General features: G+C 51.0%; 1 protein-coding gene across 1 annotated transcript in view; it reads left to right on the forward strand.

Moving 5' to 3' along the window:
* The window catches only part of CSMD2 (CUB and Sushi multiple domains 2), a 598,617-nt gene that overhangs the window by 280,373 nt on the left and 303,720 nt on the right, over positions 1-14,524 (forward strand). The window contains exon 6 of the mRNA XM_073902955.1: positions 12,594-12,706. Within this exon, the coding sequence (XP_073759056.1) occupies positions 12,594-12,706 (113 nt within the window). The remainder of the gene's footprint in view (positions 1-12,593; positions 12,707-14,524) is intronic.

Below are 14,524 nucleotides of genomic sequence, written 5' to 3' on the forward strand. Positions count from 1 at the left end.
CCCTCCTGTGCTATTCTTAACCCCTGCTTATGTTAATAAAGATGAAAAATGTATGCCACCGCTTATTGGATTAGTTGTGGGAGCAAGGAGCGTGATCTACTCAATTTTACACACTCTTCTTCACTCACTTGCTGACTCATTAAGTCACTAATTCACTCATTTGCTTACCAATTAATTCACTCTTGGATTCCTTCAGTTCATTCACTCACTCATTTGCCATTCATGTACACACGCACATGCACACACATCTCAATAAATAGCTGTGAGTTGTGGAGCAGTGTGGCTGATTCTTTGATGGCCACTTATAAGCAGTGTTTGAAGGATGGGTATGTCTTAGGAAAGGAGGTGATGGTAGAGAGAGGCATCTGAAACTTCCGGGAAGCCAGACTGGTGGGAAAGGCAGGGTCATAAGCACTAGGCCTAGGCTCTTTGGCACTAACCTTGTGCCAAGAACTATTACTCAATCCCATGTAACCATAATATTTTAATAAGAATGATGATAATGTTTTAAGTGTATCATCTCCAGAAAAGCCTAAAGAGAGAGATTAATTTTTCCAGAGCTACATAGCAGAGCCAGGCCTCAGACTCAAGTTGGTTTGACTCTTAAGTCCATGCGTTTGGCCTCTACTGGGAGTCTAGGAACTCTGTTGGGTAGGAACAAGTTGAGGAGGAAGCCAGCAGGGAACAAGGCCAAGTATTGCAGGAGGAGGGCAGGTGGAAGGAGAATAAGGTATCTAAATCTCAACACTTAAGGGATTCAGGGAAGACTTTTCTCATTTGGGTTGATGGATCTCTCATGCCAGATGGATCTGCTCAGTTTACCCCAGTTCATAGAATGCCCTGAGTCTAGCAGGTAGAATGACCTAGATAGCCCATAGAACCACACCAGCATGTACAGGTACAAACAGAACCTAGGTCTATTACTGAGAACACAGGCTGGTTGAAGTGAAGTGTCCACACCTAGTCCAGTGGCCTAGTGGATAAGTGGACAGGAAATGGAACAGATGAGCAAGCCCAAGCCTGGGATCAGCATGGTGTGGGCCAGGCATGCCTGCTTACCTCTGGCAGGATACAGTAAAGGAGGAGAGGATGAGATCTAGAACAAGACCAACTTTGGGGCGAGAACACCCACAGTGAACTGTGGATGGATATACCCCTCGCAGGCTTTGAGAAAGCCACTCTATTATGCCACAGAATAGGAAGAGTGGTCCCTGATCTTTTTGTCCAGCCCCCTGCCTCTTTCAACCACCATGAACATCTTTCATTTTGTCTGCCTAGCACCGACCCCTCCTTCCCTTTGAGCACAACCCTTCTTTTGGAGAACTGTCCTCCAAACAGTTCTAGCAGGGGCCTATGCCCTTGGCCCCAGGAGTGGGCACACCCCCCAGCTGGACTAATCAGAGGCTTCCAGTGAGCTTTTTCTAATTAGAACTAAGGGAAGGGATTTTCATCTTGTTTCTGGAAGTGAAGGTGTGAGGATGAATTGGAGCTGCTAAGGGTGGCCATAGGTCCAGCCTTGAGCATCGCCATTTGTCATGGAAAGAAAGAAGCAGGCAGACAGAGCACAACAGAGATAGGGCACAGAGAGGGGGCCCTTGTGGCGTTTGGATCCCTGGGTCTATTCATTCCTGGGGCCAGCTATGGCTTGACTATAGCAGCCAGTCATTTCTTCTCCATTCCAGGCTGATTTGATCTGGATTTCTGCCACTTGAAACCAAAAGTATTAGCCCAGATGTGATGGAGGTGAGCAATATGAGAAGACAGGAACTTTGCTCTCCCTCATTTGTCCATTCTCTCCTTCCTACCTCCTTCCTCTCCCCTTTACTTCCTTTTGCTCCACTGTACAAATGGCTAGACCTCTGGCTGGTTATTCAGAATGTATACATACAACACTGGCACATTGTGGACCCTCAATAATAATAGCAAATAGTCTTTGAGCACTTGCTATGTGCCAAGCACTGTACCGAGAGCTTTTATACCCATTGTCTCACTTAGACCTCCTGTCAGCTCTATGAGGTGGGTGATATTGTCATCTTTAGTAAATAGAAGGGCAAACTGAGACCCAAAGCAGGTCAGTTACTTGCCCACAGTTAGACAGCTGGTAAGTTTAGAGCTGAGACTTGAACCTAGGCAGGAACCTTCCAGGGCCCATGTTCCTAATCTCCACCCCAACTGCTTCCTATTCAGTAAGTGTTAGCCCTTTGCCCACGAGTCTCCCTTGCTGCTTGAAGACATGTTGTGACCGAGAATATGTGGCTGCTGTGTCTTGAAGCTTTAGCAGGAGTTTACAAGCATCACCATATCACCCTGAATTGTCACAACTCACTGTGAGACACATACTGGGAAAGAGAGACTCCAAGAGGTGAAGCAGTCTCCCAGGGTCACACAGCTAGTGGCTGTGGAGGCAGGATCTAAATCCAGCTCTGTCTGACGAGGGCATCTTGCTCACTGGCCTGCACATCCCCAAGATGTTTTAGCCCACCCATTTTCCAGCCGACGGGAAGTTCATGCCCTCAGCCAGGCCTTCAGAGCTGCCAGGCTCTTGGGCAGGGCTGGCTACCTGCTTCCTTCTGGGGGCGGGGGGTGGGAAGGGACATCGATGATGCTCAAGCTCAGAATGGCAGTCGAGTGGCAGGTAGAGGCTGGTGTGGGAGGCTCCTCGGTAAGCCATCTGCAAACATTTCCTCAGGATGAGAGGTTTATCCAAATATAATCCCCAGGGGCCTCTGAAAGGCATACACTGCCACCCTCCCTGGGAGGGGGACAGGCCCCTTCTCTGACTCATGTCTGCCAGTGACAGGTAGAAAATGGACAAGGCTGAGAAAGCAGGAGCCGTGGTGGAGGCCAGGCTGGGGCCGCCGAGGGAGAAGGGAAGGTGGCTGCCACATGGATTGGCTACCCTGGGAGCCACAGAGTACCCTGTCCTTTCCCCCCCGCGCTGTCCTGTCACCAGACTGAATGCAGGCATCCTTACTTCTCCAGGGAAACCAAGCCAGGCTACTCTGGGGTCTACTTAATCCCTGTATACTCTGGAAGGTCGGGTTCAAGGCACTGATAAGATCCCATCCCTTCTCCTCTCAGACTTAACTAAGCAAGGGAAGAAAATAGTGCACATTTGTGAGGCACCTGCTGTGTGTCAGGCACAATCCTGGACACTTTATATATACAAGCACAGCTGTTCACAGGTCTCCCATTGCACAGATGAGGAAACTGAGACTCAGAGAAGTTCAGGCACATCCCCATCGTATATAACTAGTAAACAGTGGAGCCCAGACTCAAATACAGGACTGTGTTGATTCCAGAGGCCCGGCCCTTAACCTTTGACCTCCTTAAACCCATCGCCTTTGTGTAGGGGAACAAGACAGGTGATGACCCAGACAGGCTGGCATCTCCACCCAGGCAGAGGCCTGAGCCAGGAAAGCGTGAAGGTCCACGTAGAGTGTGAGCATGCCTTGGTCACCACGCTCCTAAGGCACCCAGTTCCTAGGCCAGGCCTGATGGGGCAGGCTTTAACATCTTAGGCCATGGGACCATCAGGTCTCCAGGCGAGCTCTCCGGTCTAACCTGGAGCGAGAGAGACTCGGGCTGGGGGCAGGAAATGTTTAGCTAAGGATTCAGCAGCAGGACAGGGCAAGGCAGGGCAGAGACTGCGCTTAGATTCTGTCCAGGCAGGCGGCCCCAGGACGTGGAGGAGGACAACGTACGAGGCGCGGCACGTCGTGTAAGAGTGATGGGGCGGGGGCTGGGGTGGCAGCCACAGAGGCGGACGCCATGACCCCGCGCCACCCTTTCCCCGAATCTCCTTCCGGCGTGCGAGCCAGGCCTGCAGGGCTCTCCCTTGGTCGAAGCCCCTGCACGGTCCCATGGGCTGATTGGCCCCGCTTGGGTCACATGGCCACCCTGAGCCAATCAGCTGCGGCCTGAGGGTCACGTGGGGCCAGCGGGGCGCTTGCTGTTCAGAGAGAGGCTTGTAGCTCTCGGAAGGGAGTGGAACTTCCCGCTTTAGACGTGGAGACAGAAAACGAGGCAGGCGGACGGGTGGCCCCTGGAAGGTAGTTGAGGACCCGCCACCAGCCCCTTCGCCCAGAGCTCGGCCCCCGGCGCCGCTGGCATCCGCAGACCCAGCGCCAGTGAGCACGGCCTCTGCGCAGAGGCAGGAGACGCCCCAGCCAGCAGCCCTTCTGGGTGAGCAGCCGAGCAGGGAATGCAAGGAATGGGCACCCCAAACCACTCCCAGACCTCTCAAGGTGCCACCCCCAACGCACGAGCCCCAGGACGCCCACTGGTGATGACACCCGCATCCCAGGGGCAGACACACTGCCAGGAGACCTGTCCCTCCCTCCTCCCTCCAGGGAACAGTGTGTCTGGAGGAAAAGCGTTTACCTGATGTAGCTTGTGTAGGTTCCCTGGAGCTAACAATTAGCTGAGCAGGGAAGAGCCCTGGTAATTCGTTGAGTTTATTGAGTTGCTTCTGGGGAACAAGGAACATTTGCCCACATTAATTACCAGATCTCACTGTTAGTGCGTTGGAGATAGGTCAGGATGAGAAGAGTCCCCCAGAAAGGTTCCAGCAGCTGCCAAGTGAATGGGGAGCACGGTGAGGGCTGAGGGACCAAGGGGGTGGGGTGGTCCATCTTCATAGGAAACCGAGATGAAACCCAGCATGGCCTTGGAGGCTCTCCCCACTGTCTCCAGGTTCACCCGCTTGCCGGCTTTTCCCCATCTATGCCCTCTGCTTTCACTAGCAGGCTCTCATTCGTTCATTCGCTCATTCAAGCGTTCCTTCTAGTAAGCAATATTATTGAGGTCTTTCCACGTGTTAGGTTTCCATGCAATGTACTGAGGAAAGAACTGAAGAAAGAAACAGCTCCTGTCTTCAGGAGCACACAGTTTGGAGGATGAGGCAGACCCCTGGACGATGCTTGGTGAGACAAGCACCGGGGTAGAGGAAGTGCAAGGAGTCACGAGATACACAGGAGAAGCCAGCCAGACTCTCTGGAGCCACTGGCTGTAAGAGGCCACCTAAAGGATGAGCAGGAAGTAGCTAGAAAAAGGGTGGGAGTGAATCAAAGTGGACAGGGAGAATTTGGCAAGGAGCTGACTTCTCGATCTTTGGAAACATTCAGAATAGATCTGGACTGACCATCTGTAGAGAAGGCTGTAGATGAGATCCATACATAGCTGGCCCTTAGACCTGGAAGTCCTCTGAAGTCCTCGTCAATTAGGATTTTAGTGTTAACTGATTCCCACTCTCCTAGTAGCAAAGGGGATGTGATTAGAAAAGATGCCCACAGTTGAAAGCAAGAGACTGCCGTTCCTTCATTCATTGATTCGTTCATTCACAAAGCACGCATAATGAAAGTGCTCTCAGGCCTCTGCACCAGAGCAGTTCCCTGGGGTTAGCTGGCACTCCCATGGTCTTGCTAGATCTTCCTGACCGATGCCCGGTGGCACTCTAAGCACCAGCTGCCCGCGGGCCGTCTCCCACCCCCACCCTCAACGCCTGTGCACTCCATGGTCCCACCAGCTGAGTCTTGCACTTTCTGAGAATCAGATGGGTTTGTTGCCAACTCTCTTGGTGCCAGTCATACTTGTTATTGTAATTATGTGATTTAAATTAAACATCACATAAACCGATGAAATATGAGTGTGAAAGGAAATAGAGTTGCATCTCTGGAAACTGAATTGAATGCTTTGGAAAGACTCCATGAAGGAGAATCTCTAAAAAAGATTGCTTCCTAAATATTAGGTGTGAGTGCCTGAGACAATTGCTCACTTCCGTCAGGGCAGGGACCAGGTCTGTCTTGCTCACTGCTGCATCCCCAGTGCCCCACACAGTGCCTGGCACATGGCAGGTGCTGCGCGATAGATATTTGTTGACTGAACGAGCTGTAGCAGAATTAGTATGGCGAACGATGCATTACGTATGGGTGGAGTTTATATAAGAGAGACAGTGCGGAGAATGAAACCTTAGTCAAAGGAAAGACCTCGGTCCTGCATTGAATGGACTGATGCATGAATGTACATTGAAGTCTTTGTACACCATCATGAAATGTTTTAGCTGTGTGTGTTCTTTTATTATTCCTTACTTGGAAATTACTTTTCACCAACAAGCTACGTCGTCTGCAAGGCTTAGGGTAGGTGTCAGGAAACTTTCTTTAAAGGGCGAGGTAAATATTTGGGGTTTTGCAGGTGATAGTTTCTGTCCCAACTACTCAACTCCGCCATCATAGCTTGAAAGCAGACAATATGTAAATGAATGATCATGGTTGTGATCCAATAAAACTTTATTTACAAAAACAGACAGCCAGCTATAGTTTGCCATCCCCTGTTCTAAGGAATTGACTTGTTCCACGTGCCAGGCACTGTGCTGTGTTGCTGGACGTGGCGAGACAAAGAAAATCCTGTCCCTGCTCTTGCAGAGCTTGGCTTCTAGTTGGGGACATGGTTACGATTTGGTGTGTCCAGTACTGTGGCAGGGGCATGAGTGTGGTGCATAGGGGTCACAGTGAAGGCAAATGCTTTTCCCATGGGTTCAGGGAAAGAGAGAGGTGGAGAAAAGGAGACATTTTGGTTAGGTTTATGGGAGCAGTGATATTTCCCCCAGGAAGTCAGGTGGGGCAACAGGAAAGGACATTCCAGGTAGAGGGAGTAGAATATGCAGAAGCATGGAGACATGAAAGAAGCTGGGGCTCAAAGTGGGTGTCACTGGAGGGGGAAGGCATGAAAAAGTCTAGACTTTATGATACTGGAGCCAGTGGGCCTTTGTTGCTGGGTTTCCAGCAAGGCAGGAACTTGGGCGAATCTCCCCACATAGTACAGAGATGGATTGAGGGCAGAGGGCTATCTCAGTAGTCCAGGGGAGAATGATGAGGTCAGGAGGCAGAGAAGACTTGGCTGCCATTGGCCATGGAGGGCAGGAATGGAGGAGTTAAGGATGATGCCTGGGTTGGGTGACAAGGAGGATGGTGTGGATTATGGGGAGAAAGAACACTGAGGAGCAAGAATGACTGGCAGAAGCTTGGGTTTGTTCAAACAAGCCCCAAAACCTCCAAGTAGGTAGTTGGGATTTGGATCTTCATACCGTGGCTCAGCTGCTCAGAGCTCCCTGAACTATTGGGATGGGTAGGCACTGCTGAGAGAACCAGATCTTGGGATGCCTTTCCAAAGATAAGTCTTAAGACTCAGGAACTCCAACAGTCCATATCCAAAAGAGAACTGCATTCATCCTGGGCCTTTGCCCAGTTCCAGGAAAATAGATAACATTATGGGTTTGTCCTGGGGAAAGCATTTATCTCAACATAGCAAGAATCCTAGGCATTTGGCTAAAGGAAAACTGATGCGGAAATCATTGGTGATAAGAATGGGTATCAGGGCTGAGTCAATAAAGGCTCTCTTCAGAGATGAGAGGTAGCTTGGGCGGGGACAGAGGAGTCAGGTCTCCAACAAGAGCCTTGGTGCCCTTTGCCCACCACCACCAAGCCATTTCCAGAAGGGTTTTTCCCTGGTTGCATCATGGTGCCCTCTCCATCCCCCAAAGAGGAGAGCTGATGGCAGGTGGGGAGGGAAGAGGGTGTGGGAGTGGGGATAAAGTGGCACGCACCTCCTATATTTTGTATTCTCCCCAGCCAGCTTTGGGGTTGGAAGCATGGTTTCTGCTGGCCCCTGGGATGCAGAGCTTCTCCAACCTTGTATCAGATCCAGGCTGTGCACACAGCTTAGCTGAGAGATAAAGCCCACAGGAGATGCTCTGGGAGCACAGAAGCCAGATGCCATTGACCGAGGAGTGGAGGTTGTGCAGAGAATGGGACATTGCAGCTGAATCTGGTAGATTTCAGACTTTGCAAGGGCTCCCCATATCCAGGGAACCAGTGGGAGTGGCACCCACTGGCAAGCGCTATGCCTCGTATCCATTATGTGCTTGGTGAGTAAATGAATGAGTGAATGTTCTCCTGAGCATGTCAGTTTTCAGGAATACTGAAACTGAAACCAGGAGCTCCTAATACTCCTCCCCCTCTGCGTACAGCTAGGCAGTGATTCCTTGCAGACTCAGTTATCATCTCAGCGTTCCCAACATCCTGACTGTAGGAGACGCTTCTTAAGAAGAAATGTTTCCCATGAAGTCTGCTCTGAGCTCTCTTATTACCAAGACAAGAACTAAGAGATTTCTGTAGGGGAATTCAAAGCCACTTTCCCCATAATCAACTACATACATTAAAGGGAGCCGTTGTGGTGTTTTTGTTGTTGTTGTTTTTTATTCTCCCCAAGCCAGATTCCATTAATGAAGCCCCATTTAACGGAAGTCAATATACCAAAAAGAAAAAAAAAAATTGAGTGTAATTGCTTAAATACATTTTATGCTGTACTGCAATAGCAATTTCCTGGGCGAACTTGGAGTTCCCCAGGCTCCCCAGAGTGAAGTTAATGTGAACAGAAAGGGTTGAAGGGGAGAATCTCTCTTTGTGTTTCTCTCCTTCAATTATGATTCTAAGAGGGAGCAAAATTAAAGAGGATCCTGGGGAGGGGGGGAATGGGAGGGGAGGAAAAAGAACAGAAATGGAATTCAGCCTGAACTGTTCTGCCTTCCTTCATGCTTGTGTGTATGTGGCAGTACAATGCAGTGACTGAGTACATAGGCTCTGAGTGGGGTGGTTTGAGTTTGACTCCTACCTCTGCCCATTTAATAGCTGTGTGACCTTGAACAAGTTTCTTAACCTCTCTGTGCAGCCAGGTGGTACAATGGGAAAGGGCAGAAAGAGAAGCAAGTGCAAAGGCAGAGAAACACAAAAAAGCAGTGTGTGTTCCAGTACAAGTAAGGTCTTCTGTATGGTTGGAGATGGTGTGTGTGTGTGTGTGTGTGCGTGCACACACGCATGTGTGCACATGTGCTCAGGGAAGGAAGGCAGGCAGGCGTCAGACCAGAAAGACTTCACCGAGAAGGTGACATTTCATCAAAGGCTTAGAGGAAGTGAGGAGGTGAGCCACATAGATGTCTGGGAGAAGAGCCAGCTAGCAGGCAGAGGAAATGTCAAGTGCAAAGGCCCTGAGGCCAGAGGAGGTCTGGCCAGTTTTGAACAGCAAGGAGACCCATGTAGCTAGAGTAGAAAGAAAAGAGATGAAGAGAGGAGCAGGTAGGAGAGGTGAGGACACACTGACTTTTTTTAAAGCCTGAGGCCAGAGTAAGGTCTTTTACTCTAAGGATAGAGCCACTGAAGATTTGTGTTTAATTAACTCTATTCAGGTATAATTTGCAAAAAATAAAGTGACCCATGGTAAATGTACAGTTTTTAAAGCTTTGACCAACGTGTACATGCCACATAACCACCATCTCCTTTAGAATGTAGAACATTTCCATCACCCTAGAAGGGTCCTTTGTACTCCCTCGCATGGGACCCCCACCAGTGTCTCTCACCCCCAGCTCTGGCAACGGCTAATCTACTTTCTCTCGCTATAGATTAGTCTTTTCCAGAGTTTCATATAAATGGAACCATACCGTATGCCCTCTTTTATCAGTATAATCAGCTTCTGAGAGTCATCCATGTCATTGTGTGTGTCACTGGTTTGTTGGAGAGTTTTCAGTGAGGCACGGCACCATCTCAGTGGCAGAGTCTGATGTGATGACTCCAACACAGAAGCCCCCAATTCTTGAGATAGTTGCCAAGAAAACTTTCCAGTGCACATTTATGTGCAAAGGCAGGAGCAGAACAGAGTAAAGGTGTGTAGGCACCACAGGGCCCAGAGAGTTTAAGCCTTAGGAATGAACAGTTAGCAGGAATCCTAGGGATGGGTAAAGCTTTGGGAGAGATAGAAGACAGATGCCCCTCGGGGCTTCTCCAGGCTGGACAGCTGGAGTTAAAGCAGATACCGGGGCTGGAGGAGCCTCACTGACTTCCGCTTACCGTCTCCAATATCACTCTTCATCCTGCTCCTGGGACCCGGGCACCCTCCCCACATTCCATTTTGCAATAAACAGCCTTTGGTTCTGAATTATTCAGGTAAATTCTCCCTATTTCTACTTCCCTTATGTAAATAGTCTCCAAGCTTTGTCATTGAGATAGAATTGAATTTGGCCTGGGGAAAAAAAACCCACAGTACTGTTTGTGGCTCCTTAGAAAACTTAAATGACTCAGCCAAGTAAGAAACTATTTTAAATGGGCTCTGGTAAAATACGGTAGTTGGTTTCTATAATAGCTCTTAACCATGGTAATATGGGTTGTATTATTGGAGTTTGGTGTGTGTCAGCATTTTCATTATAGTAAAAATTCAGTTTTGCAGGGTATGAAGCCACTTGGTTAGTTCCTTTGTTTAATACATATTTGTAGGGACCCACCCTGTCGGACCTCTTCCATTTGCCCCTCCAAATGCTCTCCCCTACCTTCTCCACTCGGTTCCATGTCTAGGAAGACTTAGCTGTGGGTGAGGCTACATCAGTACGCTCCTTTGCTTCTGGCTTCCAATTGGGATAGATCAACAGAAGCATCAGTAGGGGATTGGAGGAAGGGAGAGAGGAAAGTGAGTTCCAGGTATCCATTCCTTGATCCCTCCTGGTGGGACTTGCACAAACTGCCTGAAGATCTGGGTCCTATATGGTGGCCCTTTCCATACGGCCTTCTTTTTCAGGGATACAGTTTCCTCTCCAGGCCCTCAAGTGGTAACAGGCTGTATGGATACTGCCCCATCCCTGGTGGTTTCCCCTTTATAAAGAGTCCATTCACGGAACTCCTGGAATTATTCTCATACTAGTGCACCACCTATTTTGTATAGGAATCCTGATGTCCCTGCTTTGTACCAACCGTTATGCTAGGTGCTTGGTACAGAGATGAAGAACGCAAGTGGACAAGAAGAAAAGAGCAGCCGCCATTTACCAAAAGCTCTCATTTGCCAAGGACCATGCTAAGGTCTTTGTTGTGTATTGCCTCATTTAATCCTTGCAACTCTTTGAAGGAATGGTTGTTGTCCCCGTTTTAGAGATAAAGCCACAGAGAGCTGAAGTAATTTTTGTGAAGATAACACAGCTGATCCCTCTAGAGCCCTAGCTTCACCACCAGGCTACAGCGTCCTCTTTGAGGAGGTATCATAGGGAGACACACACCTAGATAGGGAACCATAATCCGAATGCAGTGCTGTGGCATGACGGAGGAGGGAAAAGGAAAATGAGATTTCTTGAGCTCCTATGTGTCTGGTACTGGGCTAGTTCTTTGCCCACAGGTCTTCAGGCTGCTATTCGTATTCTCATCCTCAGAAAGGTTCAGTAACTAGTCCTAGGTCACACTGCTGCTAAGTGCTGAAGCTGGATCTGAACCCAAATCTGTATGGCTTCAAAGCCAAGCAGGGGAGGTAGGCTTTCCTGGGACGTGGTGTTTGAAGACTTCCTGAAGTCATCTCAGGCGACACAGGGGGTGCAGGAGAGAGGACTACAGGTGGCTCTGTTCCAGGCAGAAAAGGCAAAGACCTAGGAAAGGACAAAGCATGTGTGCTTAGGAGATGCCTGTGGGGTGTCCCCGCGGGGGTGGGGGCAGGCAAGAGGGAGATGTGATGCTGTCAGAGGGGAGGCATCGGGAAGCTTTGTACGGATTCTTGTGCGGGGGGGCGGGGGGAGGGAGAAAACACCAGTGCGATGGGCCAGCTGGGAGGCTGTGGGGTAGAGGAGGGAAGGTAAGATGGAGGGGGTTCCTGGGGTGCAGGGAACACGCAGGGGGTGGGGGGAATCACCGTTTAGCTTGAGTGTAGTGGAGAGGGCCAGCGCTAAGCAGAGGCTCGTTCCGGCAGGGGACAGGGTGGGAAGTTTGAAAGGCAGTGGGTCTTGTGTAGCTACTGGGGAGCCGCTGAAGTTTCCTGTGCTCCAGGAGGAAGGATCTGGTTGACCTGGAAGGTGGCTCAGGATGGCAATTAGCCAAGAGTCTAGGGCAGTGAACAGTGACACGGGGAGAGACCCTGGTGCCCCGCCCTCTGGGCTGGACTGGCTGGGAGCCAGAGGAGGCTAATCTAAGGGAGGAGGGACCCAGCAGGGAAGGGGATGCCTCTTATGGAGGCAGCAGCAATAAAGGAGGAGCCAGGAGACCTGGGACCTAGTGAGTGACCCCAGAATGGGCTCTCAGACCCCTGAAGGACCGCACTGCCTGGAGTGCCTGCCTAGGCCCTTTCCACGGACTCCTTGGGGGCTCACTAGGGGTAACCGATCCTCAGCCCGGGGGTCGTGGGCTGGACTTTTGCTGGGGGATCAGGATCTTAGGTGGGGGTGGGTGGGTTCTGCTGGGAGGGCTGGGCCTCTCTCCTGCCACTGCAGTCCGTGGCACAAGGGAGTGACACTTGTCAACACTCCTGGCTTGGGGGGAGGGGATGGGCCTCTACTCCTGGCCTGGGGGACCCACCCTTTCCACAGCATCTCAAGGTAACTCAGTGGTGGGAAGGGCCCCTGAAGAGCCCCCTGAAGCTGCTCAGGCCCCAGGTCGCTGGAGGGCAGCCAGGGTGGCACTGCCCCTCCTTCCCGCTCCAGGCCTGGGCTGAGGCCCCAGCTCGCTTGGGAAGTGGGGACACGCCTGGATGCCTGCCCCTGTCTCACCTCTAACCCCACCCACGTCATGTCCCTGCAGGTTCACCGGAGCCAGCCTCCCAGCCCCTGTCATCAGCAGCAAGAACTGGCTGCGGCTGCACTTTACTTCGGACGGCAACCACCGGCAGCGCGGCTTCAGTGCCCAATACCAAGGTAGGCGGGGCTGCCATGCTTCCTCCGGGGACCGCAGTGACTCCTGGGAGCTCATCCTGTCCCCAGACTGGGTTCGGGGTGACTTCAGGGTGGGCGTGCCTCTATCGTCCTGTTCTTATTTGCAGGCTTAGGGTCTCCACATCTGCATCTCTGCATCTGCCACAGTGGCCTGTTGCCCAAGGCAGCGACAGGGTCGTGTAGCCCGAGCTGCCCCTCTCCAGGCCCCTCCTCAGGTCAGGCTGATCATAATACTGAGTGCCTTCGAAGAGCTAGGCCCTGTGTTGGGCAATTGATAAGCATCGTCTCATTTAACCCTCATCATTCCCCTGTGAAGTCGGTGCTATCACCATCCCCATTATATGGACAAGGAAGCTGAGGCCCAGAGAAATTAAGCCAGTTTCCCAAGGCCATCTGAACTCCTCCTGCCTTTTGAATCCAGAGCCCAACCTCTCTAACCACCAGCATTTCGCCTCCGGCCGTGTAAAGTGGAAGAGGAGCCGTATTTCAACTCTCTTTCGTGTTATGTAGCGCCCGAATGCATTACACACGCAGGCTGGGAGCTCTAGGAGTGCTCTAGCTCAGGTGCTCCAATCTGTGAATTGCTGCCTGGCAGCCAGAGCCCAGACCAGGAATGGCAGGGGGGAGTCGCAGATTTCTGCTCCAGTCCTAAAGAATTGTCTCACCCCAAGGTGGGGAGCTCCTCAGCCCTGGAGGAGATCCAAAAGTCCAGTGGATGTATGGGAGCAGATGAGGACATTCCTTTCAACCTTGAGTTTGCTCTAAGTACACAAAATTTATAAACACCAAGCGTGGGCTTTAGAACTTGCTCATTAAGCCTTTAACTGCTACCAATTACAAGCCGATGTTGGTTCTGATTCATTCAACAGCAAACTTGTATTGCACACCTATTAAGCAGAAGGCCCCGGAAGGCTCTGGGGAATAAAAGGTGAGGTGGGCTCAGGTTGGAAGTGAGTGAGTGAGGAAAACCAGTGGTGTGCAGAGAATGGGACCATGTAAGGCTGATAAAAAGCAAGAAGTGCCTCCCAGTGAGGGTGTGCTGGGGTTGGGGGGGAGGGGGGGCGCTCAGATTCTCACGGTGGAGAGCGGGACAGCTGGTCCCTCCCAACCCCAGCTCGGAGGCTCTGGCTCCGGACAGTAGCAGCCCATCACTCGCCTGGAGGTGGCAGGGGCAGGGGGCAGCGCCCGCCGCAAGACCCCTGGGGCCAGGCTTTCCAGCCAGAAACTAGGATAAAAGTGGCACTAGAAGTAGAGGCATTACCTTTAAAATCTGGACCTTTCCTAAACAACCTCATTTCCTTAGCATTGGGTGGCAGGACACCTTTGAAATATTTAAAAAATAAACCCAAAAGCCAACCTGGTCTGACAAGCTTCACAAAGCCTCACTCTGAAAGCTTTCCTGGAAACATTTATCCACTGCGGGCGATGGGCTTTTGTGGGAGCGAAGCACCTGTCTGGATCTTTTTGTTGTATTTTCCAAAATAGAAAAGCAGAGATGAATATTATCATTTCATCTGATTAAATAGGTACCAGGATCTCTACTATTTTGGGTGCCTGAAGGCCTGTCTGGCATGGTCGTGGGTTACAGTTTGATGCCAGACAATGGGTGACAAGAACTGAGCCATGGCAGCCTCTAGAAGATCAGGAGCACACCTGCTGTGCAGGAGGCTCTGTCCCCCACTGCCCCGCCGCCCCACCCCCCGCAGTGCAGTGCAAAATGTATTTTTAATTCCCACATTGCAGCTGAAGAAGCCAAGGCTCAGAGAGGTTTTGTAACAAGCCCAACACACACAGATCACA

This window comes from Callorhinus ursinus, unplaced genomic scaffold, assembly GCF_003265705.2.
Source record: "Callorhinus ursinus isolate GAN/ISIS: 27379988/994484 unplaced genomic scaffold, GSC_fseal_2.0 scaffold18, whole genome shotgun sequence".
NCBI classification, from domain to species: Eukaryota; Metazoa; Chordata; class Mammalia; order Carnivora; family Otariidae; genus Callorhinus; species Callorhinus ursinus.